We start from the raw sequence: 27,792 nt of genomic DNA, 5'->3' as shown, positions 1-27,792 counted from the left end.
CTTCCCTGAACCTCTTCTAGTTTTATAGCCAGCTTGGCAGGGAAGGGCCTGGCCAGGAAACTTCTGAGATTGATTGGGCTGTGGTTTGTGTTTCATGTCAAGGCAGGAGCCCCCCTGGGCCCTCAGCCCTTCCTCAGGTGGGGGGTGGCAGCACTGAAGCTGCATCTGATCCTGCAAACCTGGCATAACCCAGTCCTTCAGTTCTGAGGATTTAAACTCTGCCAGCAGAGCTTGGCCCTGGAGAGCTGCTGTCCGTTTTCCAGGTTACTGCCTGTCCTCCCTTGACCTCAGGAAGGGGATGTTTCCCAGCAGCAGGAATACAACCACAAGCCTTAAAAATAACCTGGTTTGCTTTCAGTGTTCCTTACAAAATAGGCCACGTTCCTTCTGTTTAATCCCTGGGCACGAGGCGAGAATCGCTGGGAAGGAAAACACAGCCCTTGGTGGATGGAGGTGGATGCAGCCCCATCCCTCACTGGGGGGATGTAAATAGTGAGGAGAATAAAAATGTGTGTTTGAATGAGATGGGGAGGTGCAGAGCTATGATCTGGAGTCAATGGCAGAAGTTGTCCCAACCCTTGGGAGCAGCACGGCCCTGGCCATCTCCCAGTGCAGCACGGTCACCCTGACCCCGTTTCACAGAGGGGAGAGGGTGTCATTTGTCTTTGAGCAGAAGGAAACCTCATTTTTCTCTCTAGATGAGGCAGGTGAGGGTTTTGGAGGTGGGGAGTAGATATCCATCAGCATCCCCCTTGGGCCAAACAGATCAGATGTGCCAGGTTTCCACAGGTGTCCTGTGGGGCGTGGGGACACAGCGTGCCTGCCCGCACCCTGATGGCTTTGGGTGCCCACGAGATGTGCCAGCACCAGCTGAAGCAGGGCAGGTGTGATTTACTGCTCAGCAAAGGTCTGGCACCGTAAACCCACCCAGGAAAACTGCTGGCATGATCCAGGCAAACACCCAGCTCTGCTGCAGCTTTGGAGTGGGACCACACAGGGCCACTGCTTAGGGAGGGATCATGTGCTGGATTTTGTCTTGGGTGAGAGGGGTGCAAGTGGTCCCCCGTGGTCCCTGGGGACTCATGTTAGCTTCCCACCAGACATGTGTGAGCAGGATGTGCCCTGTGATGAGATTCCCAGCTGGAGCAGCACAGGGTATTATTGTTGGGTCCCATCCTGAGCTCAGCGCTCAGTTTTTCCTCTGCCCTCCCTCAGACAGTTTCTATTTAAGTTTTTAGGACTCCAGGCTGGGGAAAATTTGAGCAAGAGCCCAGAATATGGTCCATTACCTCCAAATGTTGCTCAGCAGCTTAAAACAGGCCTGGCAAGGGAGACAGCTTAGGAAAACAGTGATGCACCTCGGAAAAGGCACTTTATTCTCTTTACTTCTGCCGTACTGGAGTATACAGTGGAAAACCGTGCTGGCTCCGCTTCTCAGCTCTGCTCTCTGGTTTCACACTGCCCAGGTGAGCTCCAGCCATCCCTCCCTGCCAAGTCCTACCTGTTGTGCAACCCCCCCAGGGCTCGGTGCAATTGGCTTCATGCGGCACAGGGCAAGTAGAGAAAGAGCGAGGCGGGTGTTTTTCCAAGTGGGCAGGGACTCCTGAATTCCCCTGGCATTGGCCACAGAATATTTTCTGAGCCTCTGCTCCAGTGTCTCAGTGTCTCGCCTAGCCCTGGGGAATTTGGGCAGCTTCATCCCCAGCCTGACTCAGCGCGAGCTGCTCCTCATCCTCCCTCTCTTACCAAGAGCTGTGAAAAGCACCCCTGTGGCGACTGTGCTGCCTTCAGAGGAGCCACCACTGGACCAGCCTGGGTGGCTCTGTGGGGACCAGTGTCATCAGCTGCCCCCCAGCACTGTGGCCTCCATCAGGTGGCCCAAATGAGCACCCAAAGTCAGCAATTCCCAGTGATGCTCAGGAATTTTGCCTGTCCCCAGTTGCTTATGCAGTGCCCCCCTACCCTCCCCAAATGAGATGTGGGGCTACAAGGTGGGCTGGAGCAGCAGCCCCTGTATCCCCAGGGCCCTCCTGCATCTGTGGGATGCCAGCTCCCAGGGAGGAGGAGGAGGAGAGCCGGGAGGAGGTGGCTGGTGGTGCTGCAGGAGGGGCTGGGCGCCCTGGTGGTCTCGTGCCACTGCAGCTGAGCCCTTCACACCCAGTACTGGTTGTTTTTCAGCGGGGGGTTGGAAGTCCGGCAGTACTGGAGGAGCTCGGGGTCTGGAGGTGCCCCAGAGCCCGCTCCCGGGGGCGGGGGCCCCGTGCCCTTGCCCTCCAGGGTGGTGACAGTCGTTAGGGGGATGCTTTGGCTGGGGTCTGTCCTCCGGAAGGTCTCGTGGTCTGGCACGGCCCCGTTCTTGGCCTTGGTGCTGGGGGTGCCCTGGACGTGGTGCTTCCCCGTCTTGTTGCGCTTGTGCAGGTAGAAGAGAAGGGGCAGGATGAGGGCCAGCAGGAGGAAAATGAGGCAAATGGGGATGATGATGCTGAACATGTTGGCCTCAATGAAGCTGAGGAAGGTGCCCCCTGCCCCGGGGCTGGGGCTAGTGGTGGCACCGGGGGCCAGCCAGGGAGTGGGGGACATGCCCAGCTCGCTGGCATTGGGGCTGCTCCGCGCTGTGCCATAGGGCACTGGGGGCGAGGGTGCCAGCGGCACTGTCAGCAGGGTGACACCGTAGGATTTGGAGGCATTGTAGGGCTCGATGCCGTACTCCAGGGATGCCAGCGCCGGCGGCACGCCGGCAGCCACCAGCTCAAAGACAAAGCTGTCCCTCTGCAGGGGTTGTTGGGTGTCCCCAGCATCCAGCACCTCCAGCCCCACCAGGCCCTGCTCCAGGTCGCTCTGGCTGAAGGTTTCGATGGGGGAGGTGGGCTGTCCTGGATCCCTGGATACCCTCACAAGACGGCTGGCACGGGGCGCCCTGCGGACCTTGAAGACTGGCACGCTCTTGGTGTGGTTGGCCAGCTCACTGGCATCAAGGACACTGGTGTCCAGGAGGGCTGTGGTGCCTCGGGGCCACAGGCTGCCCGCTTGGGTCTTCACCGCAGCACGGACGGTCACGTTCACCACCCCGGTCCTGTTTCCTGCCCGTGAAATGGCAACGAACTGGAAGTCGTCCTCAGGCGACCTGAGGTCATTGAAGGTGAACGTCACCTCCCTGCGATCCAGCTGCTTCTGTGAGAAGCCCCGTGATGGCTTTTGGTTCACTTGCACCTGCCCAAACCTGGGGTCCCTGGTGATCCTGTACAGGACATTACCTGCCCCTCGTGGTGCGGCACCCAGTAGGTGATGCTGGGACATGGGGGCCCTGTTCAGGTCTTGGGGCACCTCCAGCACTGCTGGGCTGGCAGTGGTGCTCAGGACAGGCAGCACCTCGATCTCCAGTGAGGTCTGGATGGGTGGGTGGTGGCCGCTGGAGAGCCTCAGGGCTAAGGTGCCCGGGGCAGGGCTCCCAGTGGCAACAAACACCACGCGGCCAGCATTGACATCTGCCTGGGTGAAGCGGCTGATGGGCTCCCGTGGGTCGCGGGCGCTGGCCACGTGGCCAGAGAGGGGTCTCTGGAGGACGCTGTACACCATCTCCTGTGGGGACACCAGCGGGTCTGCCACATCCAGGTGCTCCTGTGACAAGGTGACCACGGAGCCTGGCGGGACCTGCAGCACTTCTTGCCGCTTCACCACCCGCGGCGACGCGGTGCTGCTGGTCACTGTTATGTTGAATGCTTCAGAGATGACCACCCCATCCTGTGGAGGACGGACAGACCGCTGTTCCTGGGGCTGGAGCCACGCCTTGAAACTGAAGTGGTCTTTGGAGACGCTGTCCCCACCATGGGCGTACACCAAACGCCTCGCTGCCAGGTCTGACTGCAGGAAAAATGGCCGTGACTGCTCCAGGGGCACACCGGCCACCAAGATCTGTCCATGAACTGGTGGCTCTGTCACCAGGAAGACCACATCATATCCAGCCCTCTCAGGGACCAGGATTCGGCTCAGGAGGTTGGAGGCATCCAACACCGCGGTGTCAATCTCAGCCTGCTGAGCCCTTGTGAGCTGCAGACCTGGCGAGAAAAGGGACAAGAATCAACTAATGAAAGTTGGTCCGAGTTTGTTGCAATAATGGAAGAAGGAATTGGGTGCCGTTTTAGATGTCTGATGTAATGTATCAGCCATGGAAAACAACACATTTGTCTTCTTCAGACAAACAAGCCCTCCTGAAGAGCTGGTTTGTCCCATGCTTCTCCATCCTACCCTTACCTGCGTTCTTCCAAAGCTGAGTCAAGCGCTGGGGACAATTCTCCTCGAAGGAGATCAGCACAAGGAGGATGAAAGAATCTGAGATGGTGGTGGGAGTGACCACACGGAAGCGGATGGCATCTTGGGCCAGCCAGAAGGGCTGGCCTGGCATCTCGTGCTGGTAGAAAATCCGCTTGCTGTCCACCTGAAAATGAAAAAAAACCCCTTGATCAGCTCCTGTCTTGGCTCTGGGATGGACAACCAAGCTCTAATTAGGTAAGAAATGGGGATTTTCACTAGCCATGGCATGGCAGTGGTGTTTCTTGACCAGGATGTGAAATTGTGGCTGCTCCACTCCTGGAAGCGTTCAAGGCCAGGTTGGACAGGGCTTGAAGCAACCTGGCCTAGTAGAAGGTGTCCCTGTCCGTGGTGGCGGGGAACAAGGTGATCTTTAATCTCCCTTCCAACCCAAACTGTTCTGTGACTCTGTCATGTTTATCCCAGTAAATAGGGGAACTGATGCTCAGAGGAAGGGTTGAGCTTGCTCAGCATCTTCTGAGGGTGAGCACAGCACAGAGGAGCTTCCAGGGAGGGTAAACCTATGTGTCTCTGAGCGATGGAATAAAATAAGATCCTTACTGGGCCCTGCAAAATTTGGCCCCACAGGAGAAAGGTTTTTTCAGAGCAGAGGTGAAAAAATCATGCTTGGCTCTTCCCTTCAGCAGCAGCCAGGCTGGCTGGCTCTGCAGCAGGGGGATGGCCTAGGAAAAGGGATTATAGCTCCCTCAGCCTCCCCCAGTGCTAAATCCAAGGCTGGGGCAGCAGCTCTTAATCCCTCTTAGCAGCTGCTGGCAGAGCTGGGAAAGTCACGGCACGGCTGGAGCCTTGTGCTGCCTCCTGCCTGGGATCAGGTGCCTGTGGTGGCAGTGGGCTCAGACTGGGACCCCCATGTGTGGTGGGGGGTGACGAAGGGCTGTGTTTGGGCTTCTGAGGGGCTAGGGGAATTGAAATCTCACCTGGGCTTGGGTGAAGTTCCTGATTTCCTCCCCCTGTGAGGTGGTCAGCCTGCCCAGGCGCGGGGCTTGCTCGATGCTGTAGTAGAGAGTGGTGGAGCTGCTGGGGCTGTTGCTCACTGCCTGCAGGTTCTGGTTGGTGATGGGCTGCAGGGCACCTGGAAAACACATCCAGTATGGATTTCAACCAGTCACCTTGCCACCCACCTGCAACCTCTGCCAGGGGCACTCAGCAGTGCTTGGGCAAGGGCAGGAGTCCTATGGGGGCCCCATTTGAACTGAATGAGGATGGAGAACGTGCTGGTACCCACCTGGGCAGACAGTGAGGCTCTGCTTCCTGGCCAGGCTGATGATGGGCTCTCTCTGGGCCCTAATGAGGAAGAAGTGCCCAGGGGATAGGTTCTCACCATCCCACAGATCGAAGGCGAAGCCACCATCCAGGGGTCCTGTGGAAAGCACAGACCTGGGCATTTGTGGGGGCCAGAGGAGATGCAGCTCCCCATTAACCCCATCACCCTGGGGTGGTGCAGGGGCCTGGGGCACCTCAGTCCTGCCCTACCTTGGTGCACGAAGAGGACGAGGCCATTGTCTATCTGGGCCTGAGTGAACCTCTGGAGCTCAGTGCCGGGCGCTGACCTCAGCACGACCTTCCCGTTGGCCGGGGGCTGGATGGAGTAGGTCACCTCTTCTGCTGGGGAGTCCTCATCCTCAGCACTCAGGATGTGGGGGCTGAGAACAGCCGTGGCACCTTCCCGCAGCTGGGGGACAGGGAGAGGCTGAAATCCCCCTGCCAGATCCCCGGCACCTCTCCCCTTTTTCCCGTCCCAGCTCAGACCACTCTGCTGGGTGCCAGAGCACATCCCAGCCCAACAAGGGTGCCTTGTCTGCGTCCTGGGGACGCCTCCATCTTCTGGCCTCTGCCCAGCCCTGCGTCACCACTGCCGTGTTTGCCAGCACGTGTCACACAGCTGGGTCTGCGCCTCTGCACGGCATGTGCTGGAGGGCAAGCGTGCCTCAGTTTCCCCAGTTCCTGGAAGTGGAAAAGGGCACGGTGCCCTGGGGCAGGGGCTGTGCCTTTGGGACCTTGCTTTGCAGGGAATGGGTTTTAGTGGGATGCACAAGCAGCTGCTGGGCACCCAGTGACCACAAGCAGCCCTGTCTCTCCCTGGCTGGGTGTTTCTCCTCGCTCCTGCTCCAGTCCCACTGCCCCCTCACAAGGCTGCAGCAAGGCACGCTGTCCCAGCAAACCCTCCAGGAATGACAAATATGTGGCTGAGTTCAGAGCCACTGAGGAATTTCCCAGGACCACTTCCTCCCATCCAGTGGTGCTGACCCTCCCGTGGGAACACTGCCACCCCAAAGCCTTGGCATCTCCCATCTCCAGCTGGAGGCAACAATTTTCCCCGCTCGTGACCCTGTGCCACATCCCCATCTTGGCAGACCACAGGGATGAATCTCGTGCTGCCAAACAGGTTCTGCCCACACAACCCAGAGCTGCCCTTTGCCCTCAGGATGCCTGGAAGTCATGAGGTGCACGGATGGAGCCGTGTCACGGCTCACGTGGGGTGGAGGGGTGGGATGTGCAGCATCTCACAGCATCATGAGGCTGGGACCTTGGAAATCTGCATCTCGGGAATCTGCAGGACAACACCCAGGCAGGCGCTGGAGGAGGTGCTCTGCTGGATGAGCTCTTTTCTGCTGTTTTCAGCTGGCCTAACCCAAAACATTGCTTGAGTGGGTGTGGGTGCCGACAGAGAAATTGAATCCCTCATCAGTCCCCACGGGATGGCAGAGGGAGGCTGGAAAACACTGCTTTGGAGAGGCAGAGTGGGGGAAGTGCTGCTGGACACGCAGCCGGCACAGGAGCTTCACCGAGTTTTTTGGGCTGCTTCCTCTCCCCAGCACCCACAGCAGTTGGAACTGCAGTCCCACTGGGGGCTTGGAGCCAAAGAAACTCCCTGTGGGTAAAGCAGGGGGGACTGGCAGCCCTGGGGCAGCGCTCTCCCCTGGGAAGGGACAGTCTGAGTGGCTGCAGCAGCTCTGCTCCCAGCCCAGAGCCCGCGCTGCGGGAGCTGACCCATTTCTCCCTGCTCCTCGCCCTCCCTGAATTATTAAAGCCTTCCCCTGGCTCTGTGCTCGCTGCCTCGGCTCTTTGTGTTTGCTCAGCCTCCGTGTCGCCTCCGCTCCCGGGGACAGCGCGCGGGGAGGTGGCGGAGCGGCGCCGGGAGCGTGCCCATGTGCTCCGGGGCGGTGGAAGCCTCTGCCTCGGTGGCATCCAGCCATCCCTCCTTCAGATCCGGCCCAAAAACCGCTGCTCCTTCCCAAGGGGCTCCACTTTGGGGTCTAGACCCAGCCTGTTGTCCCTCGGCATCCCTGGAAACCTTTGTGCAATCCCTCTCCCGGGCCTGGCCTGACCTTTAAACACTGAAGTCATCCCTCAGCAGAGCACAAACACGGCAGGGCCGGGACTCTCCCATCATCCCCGTTGGGGGAAGGAAGCCTTTCCCTGCTCCAGAGCTCCTCTGGGCAGCTGTGCTCACTCTTCCCAGGGTGCTAAGGGATTCCCATGGAAAGGCAGACAAATTGCTGCCTCAGAGTTTAATTTTAGGAGGTTTTTCTGTCTTTTCACCCTTATTCTTAGCATGATGGCTGGGGGGAAGGGAAGACCATGCTTACACTGGATGTCTGGAGTGGGGAAAAGGGGCTGGCACAGGCCCAACTTCTCCCTGAGGAGTCAACTTCTCCCTGAATTTTGGCCCAGGTGAGGCAGGCCTACAGAAGGGATTTGGTAGAAGCTTCCTGGGCTTGAGGGGGAAAACTGGGGCAGGCACAGAGCTGGGGCTGGGGGTACCTCCCAGACTTTGCTGGTATCCCTCAAAACGGCTGTCTCTGGGGCAAGGCAGGGCAGCCCCTTCCCCTTGGGCATCTTCTCCAGAGTCCAGGCTCCCAGAACCCTTCCCAAGGCAACTGTGTGATGATCCCCATGGAGCAGATTGCTTTCCAGCTGCCAGCCTGGGAAATCCCATATCTGGGATAGTGAAAGTAGGTGCAGGGGGGTGGGGGAGGGATGATTGTGCTTCTGTGTTTCCCACTAAATTCTTTGCTGGAATTTTGCATTAGTGACCCCGAATGGGACAGGGAGGGGTTGGAAGCAGAAGGTGGGAGTTCAGCAGCAGGTGAGACCTCTTCCCTTCTGCCGTTTTCCGGGATGGACGTAAAAAGAGGTGTGAAAGCTGCCCAGATGACCGAGTAATTGCAGCCTGTGCTGGTGAAACGCGGGCAAGCTGCTCTTGGAGCTGCTGGGGATTATCCCGCGGGCAGGGGCTGCGGAGGCGCTGCCGCCGTGGCAGCGCTGGGATTGCGGGGCGATGCTCCCACCTCGCGGCCGCTCCCCGCACCAGCGGCGGGGCGGGACGGGCTGGGGGCGAGCACAGCTCGCTCTCCGCCTCCTCCAGCGCCTCGCCCCGGCGGGAAAACGCTCCTCCTTTCCATTCCCCGCGGTCCGCCTCTGGGCGGCAGCCCGGCTCCGCCGAGCCCAGCTCCCCGGGATGGGTGACCGCGAGTGCGGGGATCCCCACGCTGGTTCCCTCCCCGCGGCCTCCCAGCCTCACCTGCAAACCGGCGTTGACCTTCAGCCGCGGCGCCTTGGTGCTGCGGGGCAGGATGGTGATGAACAGAGTCCGGGGGTGGCTCTGTCGGGATACCTCGGAGGCGTTGGCCAGGATGGTGAAACTGTCAATGAGGGATCGGCGACCATCCTGCCTGTACTGGATCTGCTGGTTCTCCATCTGCGGGGCAAGGGCCAGGTGAGCCTCCACGGAGGACACAGGCCACCGGCCCCTCTGGGGAGGTGACCCTGAACCGTCCCGGGAGGATGATGGCAACCCACCACCAGCTCAGGGGCAGCCCTGTGGGTTCTCTGTGGGAAGCAGACCTGGAGCCCAGCATGGGTGCTCTGCCTGCATCTCCAACCTGTATCCCTTATCACATCCCTGGGGCTGCAGAGCAAACCCATCACCCCAAATGCCTCCATCCCTTCCGATGGGGAGAGGACTCCTGCAGCCCTCCCCAACCTCCCAGTGTGGCTGGGGGCTGGAGACCACCCCAGGCTTTCCCCAAACCCTCGGGAAAGCAGCCTGGTGGGCAGGTGGGTGCCGTGGGTGCTGTACCTCGCTCCAGGTGAAGCTGTGCAGCCCGCCCTGCTCGGGCCGCTGGCTGCTCAGGAGGGTGCCAAACCGGGGGGGCTCGAGCACCCTGAACTCCACACCCAGAGCTGGGTAGTAGGTGTTGGGAATGCGGAGGATGCTTGAGGAGATGGTAGCAGAGCCGCCTCCTGGCACTGTGATGTTGTGGACATCCAAGGGCACGGTGATGGGCAGCACAACCAGGCTGACCACCACCCCCTCCAGAGGGTCTGCACTGCGGGCGGTGATGTCCACAACAAACTGGTCACGCTCCTCGTTGGCCTTGGAGTGGAGGTAGAGGACTCTGCCACTGTTGATGTCCTCCTGGGTGAAGGACTGGATGGGGTCCAGGCTGGGCTGCTCGTTCATGTTCTGGCTGTGCTGAAGCATTGCCAGGAAGCCGGAGGCTGGGGGGCTGCTCACCAGGTAGACTATGTCTTGGGAAGGTATCTCTTCGTGGGTCACCTGGGAGTGTGGGGGAGATGAGGCATGAGTGGGAGGGCTGGTAACTGAGGCTGGGCTGCCCCACAGCCCACCTGCTGTGCAATCAATCCCTCAAAGCTTTGTTGTGGGATGGACTGCAAGAACCACCTCACTGAGGCCATGCCTGGAGCCCTCTCTCTTTGCCCCCTGGGCAAAGCCTTACACAGGCCTTGGCCCTGAGCAGGTGAGAGTAATATGGAGTCCCATGGGTGGCCGTCCTGGTTTGGTGGCCAGGGAAGTCATGGAGGCATGGGGAATGACTAGAGAAGGGGATACTCACCATTAAGTCCTCCTCCTTGATCCCAGCCGCTTCCCCCTGGAAAACATAGATCTCCTTGTGGTTGACTATGCTCAGGGGGCTGGGATGGGTGTCCAAGAACACACTGATGGCCAGTGTGTCCTCCACTGCCACCTCATTTGCTTCTACAGTGAAATGGAGCTCATCCCGGGTGTTCCTGCTCCCGTTGTGGCGGTAGGAGATCTCTCCTGCCAGCAGATCCCTCTGGGAGAAGGCCATGACCGGCTGCTCCCCTCTCAGCACAGTCCCCCACCTTGGGGGCGTGGTTATTAGGAACCGTATCTCTTCATCTGACCTGATGTCCATGTTGGTCTCCAGGCTGAGGACAGAGGAGTCAATGCTCCCTTGGGTGCCCTGGTGGATGACCAGACCAGTGTTGTTGACTATTTTGATGTAGGGGTCCGATGCCTGCACTTCCAGGAGGGCTGTGGTTTGGTGGAGGCCATCCGAGACCTGCAGCTGGATCCAGCCCCGGTCAGCCCCGGAATGGACAAAGAGGATCTTCTTCTTCCTCAAGTCATCCTGCGTGAATCGGTAGACCTGGTGGCGTCTGTCATCGACGGACACAATGCTGCCAAACAAGATGTCCTTCCTGGTCAGCACCAGCTGCGCGTCGGAGAAGCCAGAGTCCTTGTCAGTGAAGGCGATGTGCTCAGTGGTCAGCAGGTGCTGCCCGTTGCGCACCACGTTGAAGACTCTGTTCACTGCCCGGACAGGGCTGTGGTCGTTGACAGGCTGGATGGAGACCCTGAAAACGCCCCTCACCTCCTCGGCCTCAGACCCGGCGCTGCCCTCGCCCTGCCTGATGGCCACGAAGGGGATGTCGTCCTCCAGCGTCTCGGAGTCATCGTGCTGGTACAGCAGCCGGCGCTGCAGGATGTCGTCGTTGGTGAACTCCGTGATCTCCTCTCGGGAGGCCCAGCCGTGGGACGCAGCCCAGGCCAGCCTCCCGTGCGCTGGCCCCTCGATCACCTCATAGACATAGTCCATGCTGTTCACACTCTGCACAAACAAGTGATCCTTGGAGATGACAGCCTGCCCGCCTTCCAGCACGGTCAGGAGCACGTTGGTCAAATTCGGTGCATCGGGGTCCCCACCAATACTGATTCTGTAGGTGTAGACGGGCGAGTGCTGCTCACCAGCGTGGACGCGGAACTGGAAGAAGTCCTCGGCTTGCTGGGAGTTCCTGATGGTCACGCTGTAGCTCAGGTGGTTGCCCTGCAGGTCCTCTTCAGTAAATCCAAAGCCTTCAGTCAGCCTGTTGCCAAGCAGCTCCAGGTTTCCCTTTTTGGGAGCCTGGACGATCATGTAGTGGAAGGGAACTGGGGCAGAGTTTGGATCTTCCAGCATTGCCTCCAGCTCCTTGCTGGTGATATTTCTGTGCCGCTTATTCTTCATCTGGAGGGGAGCCATGGTCCTCATCTTAATGGTGGCTCTTTTAATCCGTACGGGAAAGGTGTTGTTTGGCAAGGTCTTCTGCCCCACCTGGACTTTGAATCTCACCTCCTCCACGCTGTCTTCCAGATGGTGCTCCGGGTCTGTGCTAAAATACTGGATGCGCCCTTGCTCCAGGTCTTGTTGGTGGAAGGACTCGACTTTTTTCCATTCCCCTCCCATGCTCCCTTGCTTCTGGACCTCACCATACTTCAGAGGCTCCGTGAGGACGTACAGGATGGAGACCCGTTGCTCCACGGCGTTCGTCTCCACGGACAGATTGGCCGTGGTGATGCGTGCAGCCCCTCCTTGGGAGAGGGAGAGGCCGGTGTTATTGAGCAGGCGGATCTCAGGATCAATGGCCAGGATCCTCAGGGTGGCAATGGGGCTCGGGACAGCACCATCACTCACCTGCAAGGTGAGCTGTAAGTTTGTCCCACCCTGGTGCACATAGACTACGTTGCCAGCTTCCAGGTCCCTGCAGGAGAACTCTTCAATGGGCACTCCAGGGTGGAAGTCTAGCTCCACATAGCCCTCCTCCATCTGCTGACCGTGCAGCTGGAATTCAAGGTCATCGCAGGACGAGTCATCATCCAGGACCTGCAGGATGTCAGTGGTCAGGTGTTTCCGTGTGTGCTTCAGGATTGTCATGTGGTTCCCATGGGGGAAGATCACCTGTGGGGCATCGTTGACAGGGTTGATCATGATGGGCAGCAGGTACACCTGTCCCTGCCGCAGGCACTCTGGGACCCCTTGCTGGGTGGTCACTGTCACCTCCAGCATCAGCTGGTCCATGGGCCCTTCGGAGCCATCATGGATATATCTGACTTTCCGGTTCACAATGTCTAACAAGGTGAACTTCCTTCTGCTCCTGGACCCGGGAATGTCCAGCTCCAGCTGGCCGTGCCTGGGGTCACCTGTGATGCTGAACAGGATTTGGGACTGACGGATGTTGGCCAGGCTCAAGTCTACCGTAGGCTGGGCATGCTTCCACTCCAGGTAGGCCATGCCCCCTTCAGAGACAATGAGGGGGCTGACGTGCAGCAGCCTGCTGATGTTGGCAAAGGCGGGTGGAAAGCTGCTGTCGGGCTGGCACGGTTCCACCACCAGGCCCGGTGCTCCGGAAAAGCTGTTTGGAGGTGGGGAAGTGGATGCCTCATCCTGCTCATACACCTCCTCATAGTCCCAGTAGTGGTCCTGCTTCCCACAGCCTGCTGTGATGTCCTTTGTGATCACGGCATCCTGCAGGCTCCTCCTCTGCAAGTTTATCCGGAGGTCCTCCAGGCAGCCAACAAACGAGTGGTTGGTCATGGTCCACAACGAGATGAAAGAAAGATGGTGCTCCCTCAGCCTCTGCAGAGCTTTTTCATCCATTCCTCCAATGAAGAGGTTTCCCTGAAGATCCAGGTAGTTGTTGATGCCCCGGTTGGATGTGGATGAAGCGTAGTAATCGATCAGTATCTCAAACTTGTGGATGTCCGTGTGGACCTTGACGTAGTGCTGCTGCTCGTCGCTGATGAAGACGTTGTTGTGCAGGACGATGACGCCATTCCCCTTCTCCACAAACCCTCGCAGGCGCCCGTTGGAGATCTCCAGGTAGAAGAAGTCATTCTCCAGCCCTGTGTGGTAGATGAGGGGTGCCTGGGTGATGCTCGTCGTTATCACAAACTCGATGGTCGCTTCCTGCCTTGCGTCCCAGGTGGGAAAAGCAACATAGGAGTGTGGCCCCGGGAACCCGAATGGGTCCTCAGGCTCTGCAGAGAACTGTGTGCTGCACCCTTCCTGGACACGGTGGAAGGTCTTGGAGCTGCCATCAGCAGACAGATGGGAGAGGACATCCAGGCCGTTGAAGGTCACCAAGTGAAGGCACCCCCTGAAGGGAGGGCTGGCCTCGGCAAGGTACGGCAGGTCCAGCCTGCCTGTCCCACCGGCATAGAGGCCGTACTGGATGTCCAGCTCCCTTGCTGGCCCTGCGATGTCAGCGGAGCTGTTGAAGAGGCCATCGATGGTCAGCGTCATCCTGCCGTCTTCCACCAGCAGCTCCACGTCGTGCACCGCCAGGTTATCGAGCTGCAGCCCTTCTGGGGACTGCAAGGTCACCTCCTCCAAGCCCAGCTGCAGCTTGGCCTGCAGGGAAAGACACAAAATCCTCAGCTCAGGTGGGACCTCTCCACCTTCCAGTAGCACCTGCATGGACCCACTCCCAGGTGCTCACAGGGGTTCTGGTTCCTTGGTTCACTCCTCCACCTCTGGATGTGCTCCTCCTTCATCCTCCCCATGGGCGTGCCCTCTTCGTCCTGCTCTCTGAATTTCTTTCCTTTTTCACTCATTCTCAGCAAACCCCAGTCTCAGGGCTGGGGTCCTCCATCTCCCAGTCCCACAGCTGGGCTTTTCCTCTCCCCTCACAGAGCAGCCCTGCCAGATGTTGGCTCCTCTTTCCCTGCTCTGTCTTGCCCACTGCCCTCCATCCTTGCAACCTGGGCTGCTTCCAGCCCTTTCCCTGGGAACTGGCAGGGTAAATAGCAGGCTTTGCTCCTCATGGGCAGCAGCCTGGAGCCTGCCTAAGTAGAGGATGAGACACATGGCCTGCATTAGGGACACCTCTGGCCAGTGGCTTGCTTGCTCTTCTGCTTTGGTTTAATGTTGTTGGTAGCCTGGCCCAGGCTGCAGGAGAGGCAGGACGTGTGCCTCAATGCTCCCTGCTCTTTCCCTTCTGGGTGGATGCCAACACCATAACCACATCAGGGATTTTTATTGCTCTGTCTTGATTGCTTCCCATGTTCCAGCTGGGACAAGGGAGATCTCTTCTTTCCCTGGATCCTCTCGTCTCACCTCCTCACACCTGAGGGTGCTGTGCACCGTGTCTGACCACAAAATGCACACGGGGTGCCAGGGTCGGGGTGCCCCTGTGACCACCCCCAGCATCACCCAGGCAGTGGGTGAGCAGCTTCCCCGGATGGAGCCTGTTTCTCTGTATTTAACCAAGTCTTCCAAGACTGTGTCCACTCTCCGTCAGGGGTCCTGGCAGCTGGGCTGCCCCTTCATCCTCTCACTGGATGAAGCGAGGAGGACACAGTCTCAAGCTACGTCAGGGAAGGGATAGGTTGGATATTAGGAAAAAGATTTTCACCGAAAGAATAATAAAGCACTGGAATGCTCTTCCCAGGGAGGTGGTAGAATCACCATCTCTGGATGTGTTTTAAAAAGACTGGACATGGCACTTGGTGCTATGGTCTAGTTGAGGTGTTAGGGCATGGGTTGGACTCGATGATCTTAGAGGTCTCTTCCAACCTCATCATTCTGTGATTCTGTGAAATAACACTCCCATGTATCTACACTTTAAGCCACGACACAGAGACCCCAGCCTGGGGAGAGGAGGGGGTGCTGACCTGCAGGCGGCCGGCTCGCAGCTGGAGCAGGAGGTGGTCAGGCTGGCCGGCAGCCAGGAAGAGCAGCCCGTTCCCCTGGCTGGTGAACAGCTGCAGCTGCAGCCGCACCGTGCGTGAGGCGTCCGCCAGCGGCATCTCCACGAAGCTGTCCCCGAAGAAAGAGGCTGGGGAGAGAAGGGAGAAAGGTCAGGCAGAGAGGGACACCTCCTGCAAGCCCTGTCCAGGTGGGTGCTGTGGTTATGGAGCCTCCCGAGCCCAGCCGTCAGCCCTTCCCTTTTTTGCCATCTGACAGGTTGCTGGAGTCCAGCAGCCTAAAAAGACCCTTGGGGGAGTCTGTTTTGCTGATTTTCCTAAGGAAATCCTAGAATGAGCTTGGGTTGGAAGGAAACTTAAAGCTCATCTAGTCCAAGTCCCCTGCTATGGCCTGTGACATTTCACTTTCACAAGGGACCTGCAGCTTCTCACCTCTATCTCCCCTCTTCCCTGCCTTCCACTTTGGAAAAGACACAGAAACTTTCCAGTACTCCAGGTTGCTCCAAGCCCTGTCCAACCTGGCCTTGGGCACCTCCAGAGATGGGGCAGCCAGAGCTTCTCTGGGCAACCTGAGGCTAGCCTCAGTACCTTCTGATTAAAGGAATTGTGTTTCTCCTCAGTGCAGGAGGAATAAACAGGACTGCCAGTGATCCATAGGTGGATGTGAGAGTGGATGGAAACCTCGCCTCAAAGTGGGCGCCTGGAGACGCAGCTGGAACACATTCAACACCCAGTATGCATCAGCCCTGGAGGACTCAGCTCAATGGCATGTGGTCATGAAATGACAGACTGTGTCACAGGGCAGAGGCAGGAGAGTGCAGGATTAAGAGTACAGGGAGCGGCCAGGCTTAATTTTAGAGCGCTTTTAGTTTTTAGCTGACTCAATGCATGCATGTGCATCTCACACATGTTAAATGTGTGTGGCTGGGGCCTGCAGCCACCCATCCTGCTTGGCTCCAGCTCAGCCTGTGGCAAAACTCTGTGCTTAAGCATAAACACTGCAGCCCTGTAAGCTGGAAATGTTTGGGGAGGATATGTCAGGGACGGGGGCAAATGCACATTTTCAGTCCATATGTAGTCACAGCCTCTTCTGGAGTTTATATGTGTGAAGTTTTCCTGCTGTGCTTTACTAGAGCACTTATCAGATCCACCCAGTTCCAGACCTACACTTAGGTTTGGGGTCCCAAATCCATCTTGCTGAACAAGAACAGGATTTTGGTTTTGAGGGTCCCTGCCCCTGATATCTTTTGGAGGAGGCAGAGGTGGATGTTGGATGCTGGGTGACACCAACATTCTGCACAGCAAGGTCTGGGTATAAACACCCACATCTGCTCTTACAACTGCTTCCCATGATGCATTTTCCTCTTGTCCAAATTTCTGTGGGATGACCAGGCTGGGAATGGGCAATGCAGGCTTTGCTCACAGGGTGGTGCACTAAGTGAAAACCCAACCCTGCAGGACAGCCACAGCCCCTGAGCCATTTGGAAGGGGACCATCTGTAGAGATGGTGGCAAAAGTTGGCGTGGCAGGGACAGAGTTGAAGCACTCTGATTTAGCTTTTCCCGTTTTCTTCAGAGCTGAGCCCTGCAGTGCCCAGCTTGGGGGAAGCTCTTCTGAGCCCTTTGGGAATGGGGAGACCTCCTTGTCTAGGACACCACAAAAAAATCATTTCCTCCCACTGGCAGCAGAAGAAAGTGCCTCAGTTTTCCCCTGTGGTCTGGGAGGATGACGTGGGTGTTGCAAGGACCATCACCCCACCCGCTCTGGACAGGGAGGAAATGGCACCATGGAAATATTTGGCCTTTGCTGTAAGACCGAGCCCTTTGCCCAGCCCAGGGCAAGGCTGTCAGGGTGCCTGCTGCTGGCATGGGGCACTTTGGCTTCCTTGTCCTCTCCAGCCCAGCCAGTGACTCAGAGGAGCTGTTCTGTTCTCTGCAGGGCTCTGTCCTTCCCTGACCTGCTCCCTCCTTCCCATGGTCCCCAGCAAAACCAGCCTTGCCCAGTGGCCAAGGGTGGTGCTGGGTGCTGGGGCGCTCAGCACCGCCCTGTCCTGGGGCTTGGTGAGCAGGAGTGACGTGGCACAGTGGAAAAGGGAATGTTCCTGTCCCTCCTTGCACAACCACAGGCACACGTGTGTGCACACGTGGTCCCCAGAGACATCCATGGACATTATGTGCTGGCTCCCGAGGAGCTTCCCTCTGCATGCTCCATGCTCCAGCTCCCACTGGGATTTTCCTACATTTTAGTGGCTTCCCCTAATTCAAAAATGTTTTTCAGATGGGTACTGAGTGGCTGCTCTCACAGGGAGGGAAAGCTTGGCTGGGCTGGACCCACCAGCAGCTCCCATGCCCACCCAGGGGCTGGGCAGTGTCTCGCTGTGGGTGCTGGGGATGAGGGTTTGGGGCTGCTCCAGCACGACCAGCTTGTTTTCCAGTGTGCCAGGGGGCACCAGCTCCTGCAGCCAGCACATTCTGTCCTGCCTGCACTCTACCAAAGCTGTCAGAAATGTTTTCCTTCTTCTCTCATAAAATACTAATAATAAAAAGCTCCCAGAGGTGCGGGTGCCTGGGGGAGTGGTGCTGTTTTTTGGGGAGGAGGAAGAACCTTGCCCGGATCCAGGAGGCGCTGCAATTTTTCTCCGGCAGCAGAGGCAGTTACTGTTGTTTGTCCTCTCAAATTCCTGCTTTATTTCAGGGCCACTCTCCTCCTCCCTCATCAGCCCAGCCAGGATGTGAAGCCACTTGGCCTGTGACATTTCACTTTCACGAGGGACTTGCAGCTTCTCACCTCTATCTCCCCTCTTCCTTGCCCTCCACTTTGAAAAAGACATGGAAAACATGGATTTTTTGGAGTTCTTTTCAAATGCATTTTGCTCTGGAGAAGCCTCCATGGGACAGGGTGCCCCATCCTGGTCCATCACCTGGAGCAAGCAGGGACTTCCAGGCACCCATCCCCATCTTGGGCAGGCTCAGGTGAGCTCCTGGGATCACCCCATGAGGATGAATTCCCACACCCCAAAAGCACCTATCTCACGTGATTTAAGGCTGCCATGATCATACCACAGGAGTGTTGTGCCCCTCATCCCTGGATGCAGATGCCCAAGGGGGCCCCTCCTCTCCTGCCACGGGGAGCAAGAGGTCCCCAAGTCCTGGCCACGGGTTGGAGTGGACACCCCGGATGTCCCACTCACCCCGGATAAAAACAATTGACATTCCCATCTTGCTGCGTCCCACAGGAAATCACCATCCCTGCCTTGCCAAGCCGATTGAAAGGCGTTGACGAGGCGAGAGGAGCCTCCGTCACAATTTCCGAGCAGCCAGCCAGCAGCCAGCAGATTATAGACTGCAGTGTCACTTGCGTTTGGGGTGGGTTTTTTTTTTTTTTTTTTTGCATTGAAAAAAACAAGGAGACGAGCCAAAAGCTCTAAGGAGGGCTCTGGGAGCGAGGCCCCGGGCTGCTCCTGGGCCGGCAAACAGCGAGCGCTCCGTGCGAGCCGGTCCTGCCCCAGCGGCCGCCGGCCACGCGCCGGGCCCGGGAGCTCTGGCCCTCTTCCCCTGCTCCTCCAGCTGGAAACACGGCTGCTCCGGCCTCTCCAGAGGCTGCTTTTTTGGTGTTCAGATATTTTCCAACTGCGGGAGCAGGAGCAGAGCCTGGGGGGGATCCCCATCCGCTCACGGGGCTCTCTGAGTGTTTGGGGCTCAGCGAGGCTGTTTTGGGCTCTCCTTTTTGTTTTTAACATGCATCTCAGCACAGAAACTTCTCCCGCCTCCTTCCCTGCACGTAGGAGGCTGAAGGAGCCAAGTCCAGGCCCAGGCGAAGGGAAGTGCTCGGAAAGCTCAGCGCAGAGAGGACCGGCCTGGGCACGAAGGGTTTCTGCAGCAGGGACAGTCCTGGGTGTGTGGGAGGGCACGGGAGCTGGTGGGGGGCTGCTGCCCTGCCCCAAGGCTCCCACCCCAGCCGGGGGCATCCCCAGCCCTGCCACAGGACAGCCGACTGCATTCTGGGGCACAAGAGGAGCAGCACCTGAGGGGCTGCAGGGTCCCCCATCGCTCCGGCCACAGGAGGATGCCGAGGCTGAGGAGGAAGGAGGAGGAAGGAGCGGAGCAAACCCTGCCCGGGCATCGGGGTGTGGAGCCGGGGAGGGGCTGGATGCTCAACAAGGCTCCATTCAGGCTGCGGTGGAGCAGGTGGGGGCCAGGGCCGGTGGCCGGCTGTGTTTGCAGGGAGGGGACTGGAATTCATTAAAGCAGCTCTTTAATGACCGCAGCGGTGCCAGGAGAGCCCCGTGCAGACACACGCGCCCCCCTGAAAGGCTCCCTGTGTTCGCAGCCGCTTCCCATCCTGGCCACACCGCTTTTCCAACGGTGGAAAAACAGCCGGGGAGTGAAAGCTCCTTGTTGCCCGAACAGCCCCGGGCTTGTGCGGCCGCCGGTGCAGCCCAGCCCGCCGGCTGCCCTCCTTCCTGCCCGCCCCCCTGTGCCAACAAGCGGCCCCTGTGCCGTGCCCGCTGCTGGGCTGCTGCCGGGCCGCCACAAGGGCAGCCCGCTGCAATCCTTCTCCGCAGCCTCGGGAGCTGGTTTTGAGGCCCTCTGAGTTGTTTGGGGATGGTTTTCTTTCTTTGTGTAACTTTTAAGGTAGTGAGGTCACCCCCGTTGCCGGCCTCATTGTGCTGCATCCCCAGCCGCTGTGCAAAGGGCGGAGGGGCTGGGGGATGTGAACCCCGGAGAGATTCGGGGGGACGTGGGAGAGGTTCGGGGGGTGAAAACACCGGAGGGGTTCAGGGGAATGCCAACAGCAGAGGGGCTGGGCGATGTGAACACACTGGAGGGGCTGGGGGTGGCTGCCCAGCGCTGGGGATGCTGCTCAGCAGCTCGGTCCCCTCCTGTTCCCCCCGCAGTGTGTGCTCAAGGCTCCCGTCCCGCTCCCAGCGCAGGCAGGGTGGGCAGGGCCGGCGCCGTGGGTGGTCCCGGGGGCTCAGGCTCCCTTGTCCCCAGCCTGGCTCCGATGCCCAATGGCACCTGTAGCCCCCGGAGCTGGAGCTGGGCTGGGCCCCTGTCTCCACACAGGGTGGAGGGGCCGCGGGAGGAAGGGATCCAGTGGGGTTTTGGAGAAAGGCTTCATTATGTTCCACATTCCCTTCGTTTTACGGTGTGGTTTTATTTATGGCCAGGGAAGGAAATGAACAGCCTGCGAGGAGGTTAAGGCAAACACGGTAGCCCTCGGCTTTGGCTGGGGGGACGAATGGGGGGCTGCTGCTTCAGACATGCCCTGAGACCCGAGCTGAGCACCCACCTGGGTCTCCACAGCAAAGAAACCCCTGCTCAATGGAGATGAGCTGGGTTTAGTCTGCAGCAAGGGCATTGAAACCCAGCGGGGATCACAGCACAGTCCCCTTGTGCCTGCCCCAGGAAAGCCTGGGGTTCTGCCTCAGGATTTATGGGATGGGGTGTCACAGGCACAGATCCATCCCTGCTGGGATAGCTCCTGGCAGGCAGGAGGACTTTTATCCCCAGTCCCAGTGATTCCAGGGACTGCTGCTCCCACATCCCGAGCCAGGGCTGTGTGTGCTTTTCCAGCCCCAGCAACGGGAATCGGCGCTCTGGTTCTCGCCTCCCCCCCTCCATCTGGCCCTCCCTCCCGGCGGGGCTCCCAGGGGCCGGCGCTTTCCAGGAGCGCTGGCCAGCAGAGATTGCTGGAAAGCAGCACCCACAAAACCACCAGGAAAGCCGTGGCTGGTCACCTCCCCAGCTCTGGTCACCTTCCCAGGTCTGCCGACCACCAGAAGTGCCATCACCCTTGTTTTGGGCGTGGGAGGAGAGTCCTGGCCAGGGGTGCTTTGCTTCGCCCCCATCCCACCCGGGTGGCCTCTGGCTGCACCACGCTGCTTTGAACCCCTCCTCCTGTGTTTATTCCTTCAGTTCCTCTCCCCCGTTCCCCAGCCAGCTGCTCTGCGCTCGCCTTCCCCAGCCTGACAGCTTTGGGGAAAAACAGCCTTTTTACAGCCCACGGACTCTGGGGTCAGGGGAAAACATGAAAACATGCCCCCTGCTAATTCTGTGCTGTCTGGGAGGGGGCTGGTTGTACCCTCTCCTTGTCCTGCCAGTCCCCAACCCCTGCCCAGCGCCTGTGCCTACTCCTGCCTGCCTTCCCCATCCTCATGGAGCAGCATGAGGAGCTGTGATACAGCAGGGAGGCCATCAAGCAGGGTCCAGGAGGCTTGGCTAGGGCTCCATCGCTTATCCAGCATGGTTTTACGATGATTCAAGCACAGCCCTAAAGCTGATGGTATTTCCTGAGCTCTCCTGCTCGGCCAGATGCAGAGCCATGGAGGGGAGGGCAAGGAGCTGGGAGCCAGCCTAAAACCCCTCCCAAAGGTCACAGTGCTTTTGGGAAGAGCTGGGGAGATCACCCCTGGAGCGAGCACCCCCAAAGCCTGGCAGGAGCAGGAGCAGGGATGAAGAGCTTTTAACGACGTGTGGCTCAATGGCTCCGGAGGGACTGAAGGAATAAGCCCAAGCTGGAAGCAGCCGTTGGAGTGTTTGCCCTGGGAAGTGAAGCGGGGGGAGAAAGTGGGAGGATTTGGGGAAGCAGGAGGCTCAATGGGGCTTTTGTGCCGTCCCCTGCAGCGTGACTCAGGCTCACTCAGGCTCCCGCTGCCAGGAGAAGTTGGCCTGCAAATACTGTATCAGCCCCAGAGGACGTGGTTTCCAAACCATTCGAAGTTGGGTTTTGTTCTATTTTTTCTGGTTTTTTCTCTCTCCCAAGCCCTCTTCCCCTGTCTCACAGGCTGGCAGGTTTTCCAGCTCCACCCTGCACATCCTGGCACCCGCTGCCACTGTGTTCCCTACCCCAGCTGCTTCCCACCCAGCCAAGGAGAAGCTAGCAGAGCTGAGGGAGGGCATGTGGTGGCACAGGAGGGGACAACCCCAGCCAGCCCCGTGCCGGAGGATCTTGGAGGAGTGGGGCACCTGGTGCACATCCCACCTGCAGATCCCTGAATCCCATCCGTGCCTGTTCCCAAGCTCACCCCCAGCCGCAGTGAGAGAAAGGAGCTGGCGGGGGGGGGCTGGAGGAGCCAGGCCAGGGGATGCTCACAGACACGCCTGGAGCGGCTCGGTGTTACCGGAGAGATCCTGCCTGCTGTCAACAAACAGCCCGCCGAGAGGGGCCGGCTCCAGCCGCCCGGGCTCTGATGTTTCCCAGCCCCGCTGGTGTCAAGTGGCTCCCGACGTGCCAGGATGGGGGGAGTTATCAGCCAAAATTGTGGGGGAAGAATGAGCACGAGCGGGAGTGTTGAAACCTTGCCAGAAGATACCTGCTTGCCTTAATTGCAGCACCCAGGGATGGGGAAATGTGCCAGCAGGGATGGAAAACGTGCAGTTGTGGAGTGAAATGTGTAAATTGGGGCCATTCCGCTTTGGTTGTGCTGGTAAGGCAGCACCCACAGCACCCTGCACCCCACAGGGCACCGAGGACCATGGCCAGGAGGAGCTTTTGGTGATGCTGAGTGCTGTGAGGGACAGAGAACAGTGTCTCCATGGACAGAGATGGGGGTTTGCAGTGTGGATGGGGGAAAGAGAGGATATTTTTTGCTCCTCTGGGGCTGACATACTAAACTGTCTGCAAAGAAAATTAGTATTTTTTTCTTTTCCCCCCTCTTTCTAGAGCTGAAAGCTCTGTCCTCTCCTCTCCTGTCCTGTCCTCTCCTCTTCCCCCATCCTTCCAGAGGTCCCCCTCCCCACTCCTGCTATCCCTGACTTTTCCATCCATGAGAAACACCCACTGGGGTGATGTTTATAGAGAAAATAAATGCCTGCTCTATTTGTAGCCCGGGGGGAGGCCCGGCTGGGGGGGCTGTGGGGGTGTGGAAGCCGGTGCTCACATCCCCTCCCAGGGCTGCAGGGCTTTCTCAGCCACATCCACCCCGGGCCAAGACTTCCCTCTCCTCTCCCAAGCTCCCAGAGGAAATGACCCTGGTGGGCTCAGAAATTTCTGTGGGATGGGATGCTGAAAACCTTGAAGCCCTTCTGAAGCCCAGATGGAGGCTGGGAAAGGGAATGGGAAATTCCTGCTGCCTGCCCCTCTCCCTGCCAGGGCTGCACCACGCCAGGGGTGTGGGATGGTCGAGGATGGGAAGCACCCATCAACACGGCTGGGGATGGCACCACGAGCACTTGGTGACTCCAAACCCTCCCATCCCTCGCCTGCCTGCAGCAAAAGAGGAAAAACAACTTCCAGAAAGCCAAGACTTGGGCAAAAGTAGCAGCAGGGATTCACAGGGCCATCCCCAGCTGACTCACAGCTCCTTCCCCAGCCAGTGAGTCATGGTGATGGATCCGTGTTGCTCCTCTGTCTCCTTGTCTGGGAGGCACGTGATGGGCCCGGCCACCTCCAAACCATGCTGGCCCCATCATTCTCTCCGCTCCCAGCAGTTTTTGGCACCCTTCTCAGGGCTGCTTTTGGGCTGTCAGGCAGCCAAGGCAGCCCCTGGGCACAGGGCAGCTCCCAGAGGCACTGCCCGGAGCCATGGGCGGCACACCCGGGGAACAGGGATGGAAAATGGGAATTTATCACCCTCCTGGATGCGCAGCTCAGGGCACAAACATCTCCCACCCCACCCTGCTGCCAGCTGAGAGGCCCTGTTTGGTCTGTCCTGAGGGTAAAGGACTGGCAGTGGGTGACAAATCAGGCAGCAAACCTGCACACTCCCTGTCCTGGGGCTGGGAAGAGCCACAGCAGCCCTGCTCCTATGGATTTTATCTTGTCCTTGCAGATCCCAGTGCTGCCCTGACCCTCAGCTGTGCTTTGCCAAGCAAAGCTTTTGTGAAAGGTTCTCTGACTTCATAGAATGTATTGGGGATATTAATATTCTATCAATACAACAGACTAAAAATTATCCTCATACAACAATACCTAACAATATTCTGCTATATTGGTAAATATATTATATTGGTAATATATATATATTTTATATATATATATTATATATATTACTAATATATTATATTGGTAAATTCAACCTCCCTTTTTCTGCTCTGTTTACCTCAGGAAAGGTCTGAGGGGTTTCCCATTCCAGTGCAGCATGGCAATGTCCACCCAAACACAGGGCACGATGGAGAGGGCTCAGGAAGGGCTGGTTTGGGAATGAGGGAGCTCTGGGGGGCACCCTCCTCTCTCTGTGTCTCAGGGCTTTGGAGATGCAGTGTGGTGAAGGGGCTGGTGGCAAATGAGGCTCGGGCTGCCCAGGTGAGAGCTGGCAAGGGCACAGGAGTTTCTAGGAGTCTCCCAGCTGAAGGCTGGGGGTGATGCTCACACTCAGCCTTCCCAAAAAGGAGACAAAGCGAGCCCAGCACCTGGAAAGGGCCAGGGAGCAGCCCCGGGGAGCCAAGGCTGGGCTGGGCCAAGGCCTGCTGTGAACAGTCTGTGCTTGGAGCTTTATTTAGGCACGCAGGCTCCCGCCTCCCAGGCCCTGTTCCTGTCCAGCCTTCAACCTGACGTGAGCTCCTCGGGGTGAGCTTAACCCTGTCCTGCAATCCTGCAGGAATGCACTTATTATATTTTTGCCCACAGCTCTCTGTTGCTAAATATAAGAGTGAGACAAGAATATTCCTCCCCGATTCCCACGATACCAGTTTGTGTTCTCCCCCCTTTTCAGCATTTTTCCTGTTCTTTCCCATCAGCTGGAAACTTTTCCAGCTGCTTTGAGCTATGACCTTAAAACATGTGGCGCGACCATAAAAAAGAAAGTTTGAATAAATCAGTCAGATTTCCAAAAGTGGAGGAAAGGAAGGGCCGAGGTGGTTCCATGGAGCTGAGGAACCTGGAGAGAGCAGAAGGGATCCTGGATGGACACCCCAGGGCAGACACTGCTCCCTGTCCATGGGCAGGGTCCTGGACATGCCAGTATCCCACCTGCCTCCCCAGGACCCCGGCACTGCCCCTGGGGTCTGCCTAGGCTTTGGAGGGTGTCACATTTTTGGCACCCACTCGCTGAAATCTCGGGGTGAACGCTGCTCACGGGGAGTCCACACATCCAATTCTCTCTTCTCCCCTCACTCCAAACCTCCACCAACAGGGATTTTGGGGAAGGGGGAGCCCAGCCTGTGGGTGACCTCACTGGGATCCAGAGGGGAGCCAGGCTGTCGAAAAACAGTTTACTAAAGCTTCACACTCTGATGTCAAGAGGACAAGTTTTATGAGTGTTTTTTCTTTTTGGTATAATCCTGTATTTGATGAAGTGCATGATGACTCTTCCCATGCTGGGCTGGGCTGGGCAGGAAGGCCCAGGTTCCTGAACCTGAGCTTGGAGGGAACATAAAACACAGGCTTCACCCCAAAACCCCTCAGCCCCATGCTCAGCATGCTGCTCGTGCCTCTCCCTGTGGGAGATGGACAGGGATGTCCCACGGTGGGCAGCCCATGGGAACGGCTGGAATGAGTGCTGCTGGGCTCAGCAGGGATGTTCTCAACTGCAGGGGGCTGGTGGGAAGCTGCTGCCCAGGCCCAGGGTCACAGCTGGCACATCTGTTTCAGCCCAGTGCAGAAACAGTCACCAGCATTTGAAAATGGGGGTAAACCTCCTTTTCCTGCCCAGTCCCAGGTGTTGACCAGGGAGGTGCCTATGGATCCCCAGAGCCGTGTCACAGCCATGGGAGGAGTCACCTGGGGCGACTCTGGGGCTGTCAGTGAAAGCCATGGGGGTTTCAGGGTTTTTTTTTGGGGGTTTCTCCAGCCTCTTCACCGTGAAAGAATTTGGGATTGCCAGGGCAGCCCTCAGACCCACCCTGGACACCGTGCAAGCAACAGATCCATGTGGGGAAATCCCATCCTAGGATGGAAAGGTCAGGGCTGGGAGGAAGGAGACCACTCTGTTCATTAACAAAAGGGATTTTTTTCCACTCAGCTTGCCAGGCACCCTCCTATTTTGGTGCATGACAAAAAATAGAAAGAACAAGGCCTAAGGTAATGAAAGGAGCATGTCCCAGAGGCCATCTGCTCTCTGGGAGGGAACAGGGACAGCAGGAGACCAAGAGCAGCCCTGCAGGTGCTGAGGGCCACAAGGCTGGGCTCTGGGACCATCTTCCTCCTTGCACTGACCCAGGCTGGGATGCAGAAGATGGTTAGGAAGCAAAAGACTGGAGGTTTTCAGCAATTCCTTTGGGAACTGCCGGGAGCAAGCTCCTGCCTCACTGCTGGTCAGAGTCCTGGTCCCTGGGGGGAAGTTTGGGGAAGAGACACTGCTCAGTGAAATGATAAATTATTTTTGGGGTGAGTTAGGGACATGAAAGTGCTTTTTAAATGCCCTTCACGTTCAAAGCTGCAGATGCTGCTGATGCAGTGCCCTGTCAGACCCCAGGCACAGCTTGGAGGGTCAGACCGTCCCGGTGGAACAGAGCCCGTCCAGACCCGCTGAGGCAGGGAGGGAGCAGGGACAGAGCAGGGCTGTGGGACAGCTGGCAGGATGCTGAGGCTGGACACACGTCCGTGACAAGAGCTGGGTGTGCAAACCGGGCTGCTCCATGGGGAAAACTGGGTGTAAATCCCGCACCCCGCCGTGCCCAGCGTGGCCGCCAGCCCTGCGCCGCCACGGGGGGACCCTCGGCCCCAGCTGCTCCCCGCTGCCCTGTCACCGCAGGGGTGGTCCCAAAACCCTTCTGGGGCCGTGCTGCTGGGAGGGGTGAGCCACTCACTCAGCCCTCGCCCCGGGCCGCCAGGCACAGCAGCGCCGGCACGGACAGCCGGGAGGGGACACACCCGCAGACTCCCGGGATGAAGAGGGGCTGCCCTCGCAGGCGGCTCCCATGGCAAGGCCAAACATGGGCAGGGAGGGCTGGCGAGCTCCCTGCCCGTGGCGCCGGGCTTGGCGGGGCAGCCACGGTGCCGTTCCCCCGCCGGCTGCCCCTGGTGCCGAGCGAAGCCGCTCCGAGCCGCGTCCCACACGGAGCACACACCGTGCGCCCTGCAGTAAGCTCCCAGCGAGGCACCCACCGCCCTGCCAGCCGCTCCTCTCCCAGCCTCGGCTTCCCCCACACGCCCTGCCCCAGAACACAGCGCTCCTGCCAGCTTGGCGACAGCACCCGGCACCCCGGGGAGCGACAGCCCGCAGCCGTGGGTCGCCCATGTCCGCAGCGCTCCCCAGCTCTCCCAGCAGCAGGATTATCCCCGAGATTTCCCACCCGTCACTCTCGGGTTGGCGACGGGACTCACCTCCGGCCGGGGGTCCCGCGCTGAGGGGCCGGGGGTGGCCGGCCAGCAGCAGCAGCAGCAGCACGGTGGCGATGCCACCTCGGGCACCCATCGCGTCCCCGGGGCTGCGGCAGCGGCGAGCGCTCCGGGACGGCACAGCCTCGGCCGGCGCCTGCTCCAGCCCAGGGCTCCCGCTACTACTATATTTAATAAAGCGGAGCGAGGGAGGGACCTGTAACTTCTCCCGCCTGTCAGAGAGGAGAAATTCGCTCAGATTACAACCCCAATTTTCCCTCTTAAAGAGCTAGAGGCCCTCGCCACCCACACCCGCTCCTGAAAGCAGCCTTGTTCCCGCCGGCGAGGGAGGGAGGAGCGGGGACGGAGCTCGACGTGGGGTGCGAGGGGCGGCTGCGGAGGCACCGCCTGCTCCGGGCTGAGCAGGATGTCAGAGTCCCAAAATACTCTGGGTTGGAAGCGACCCACGAGGATCATCGAATCCAACTGTTAAGTGAGCGGCCCGAGCAGGGATCAAAGCTTGGTGC

At 58.7% G+C, this 27,792-nt stretch overlaps 1 protein-coding gene across 1 annotated transcript; it reads right to left on the bottom strand.

Annotated features, from left to right (window-relative positions):
- Positions 1–1,353: 1,353 nt before the first annotated feature.
- On the bottom strand, positions 1,354–27,587 carry CSPG4 (chondroitin sulfate proteoglycan 4). Its single transcript, XM_059857966.1, has 10 exons — positions 27,272–27,587; positions 15,032–15,195; positions 10,191–13,769; positions 9,413–9,892; positions 8,855–9,031; positions 5,803–6,001; positions 5,555–5,689; positions 5,247–5,401; positions 4,252–4,435; positions 1,354–4,055 (listed from the first exon to the last, which is right to left on the bottom strand). The coding sequence occupies exons 1-10, from the start codon at positions 27,360–27,362 to the stop codon at positions 2,152–2,154; spliced, it is 7,068 nt and encodes a 2,355-aa protein (XP_059713949.1). The 5' UTR covers positions 27,363–27,587; the 3' UTR covers positions 1,354–2,151.
- Between the last annotated feature and the right edge of the window lie 205 nt (positions 27,588–27,792).

Source organism: Haemorhous mexicanus, chromosome 13 (assembly GCF_027477595.1).
Source record: "Haemorhous mexicanus isolate bHaeMex1 chromosome 13, bHaeMex1.pri, whole genome shotgun sequence".
NCBI classification, from domain to species: domain Eukaryota; kingdom Metazoa; phylum Chordata; class Aves; order Passeriformes; family Fringillidae; genus Haemorhous; species Haemorhous mexicanus.
The sequence above is the reverse complement of the archived record's forward strand: the minus strand, read 5'-3'. Positions and strand labels throughout refer to the sequence as shown.

Bases quoted from the DNA above. Each gene is read 5' to 3' on its own strand.
- CSPG4 (XM_059857966.1), bottom strand. From the start codon at position 27,362: ATGGGTGCCCGAGGTGGCATCGCCACCGTGCTGCTGCTGCTGCTGCTG. The intron at 13,770-15,031 runs GTCAGCACCCCC...CTTTCCCTGCAG, and splicing joins TGCGAGCCGGCCGCCTGCAG to GCCAAGCTGCAGCTGGGCTT. The intron at 4,056-4,251 runs GTAAGGGTAGGA...TTTTCTCGCCAG, and splicing joins TCAGCTTTGGAAGAACGCAG to GTCTGCAGCTCACAAGGGCT.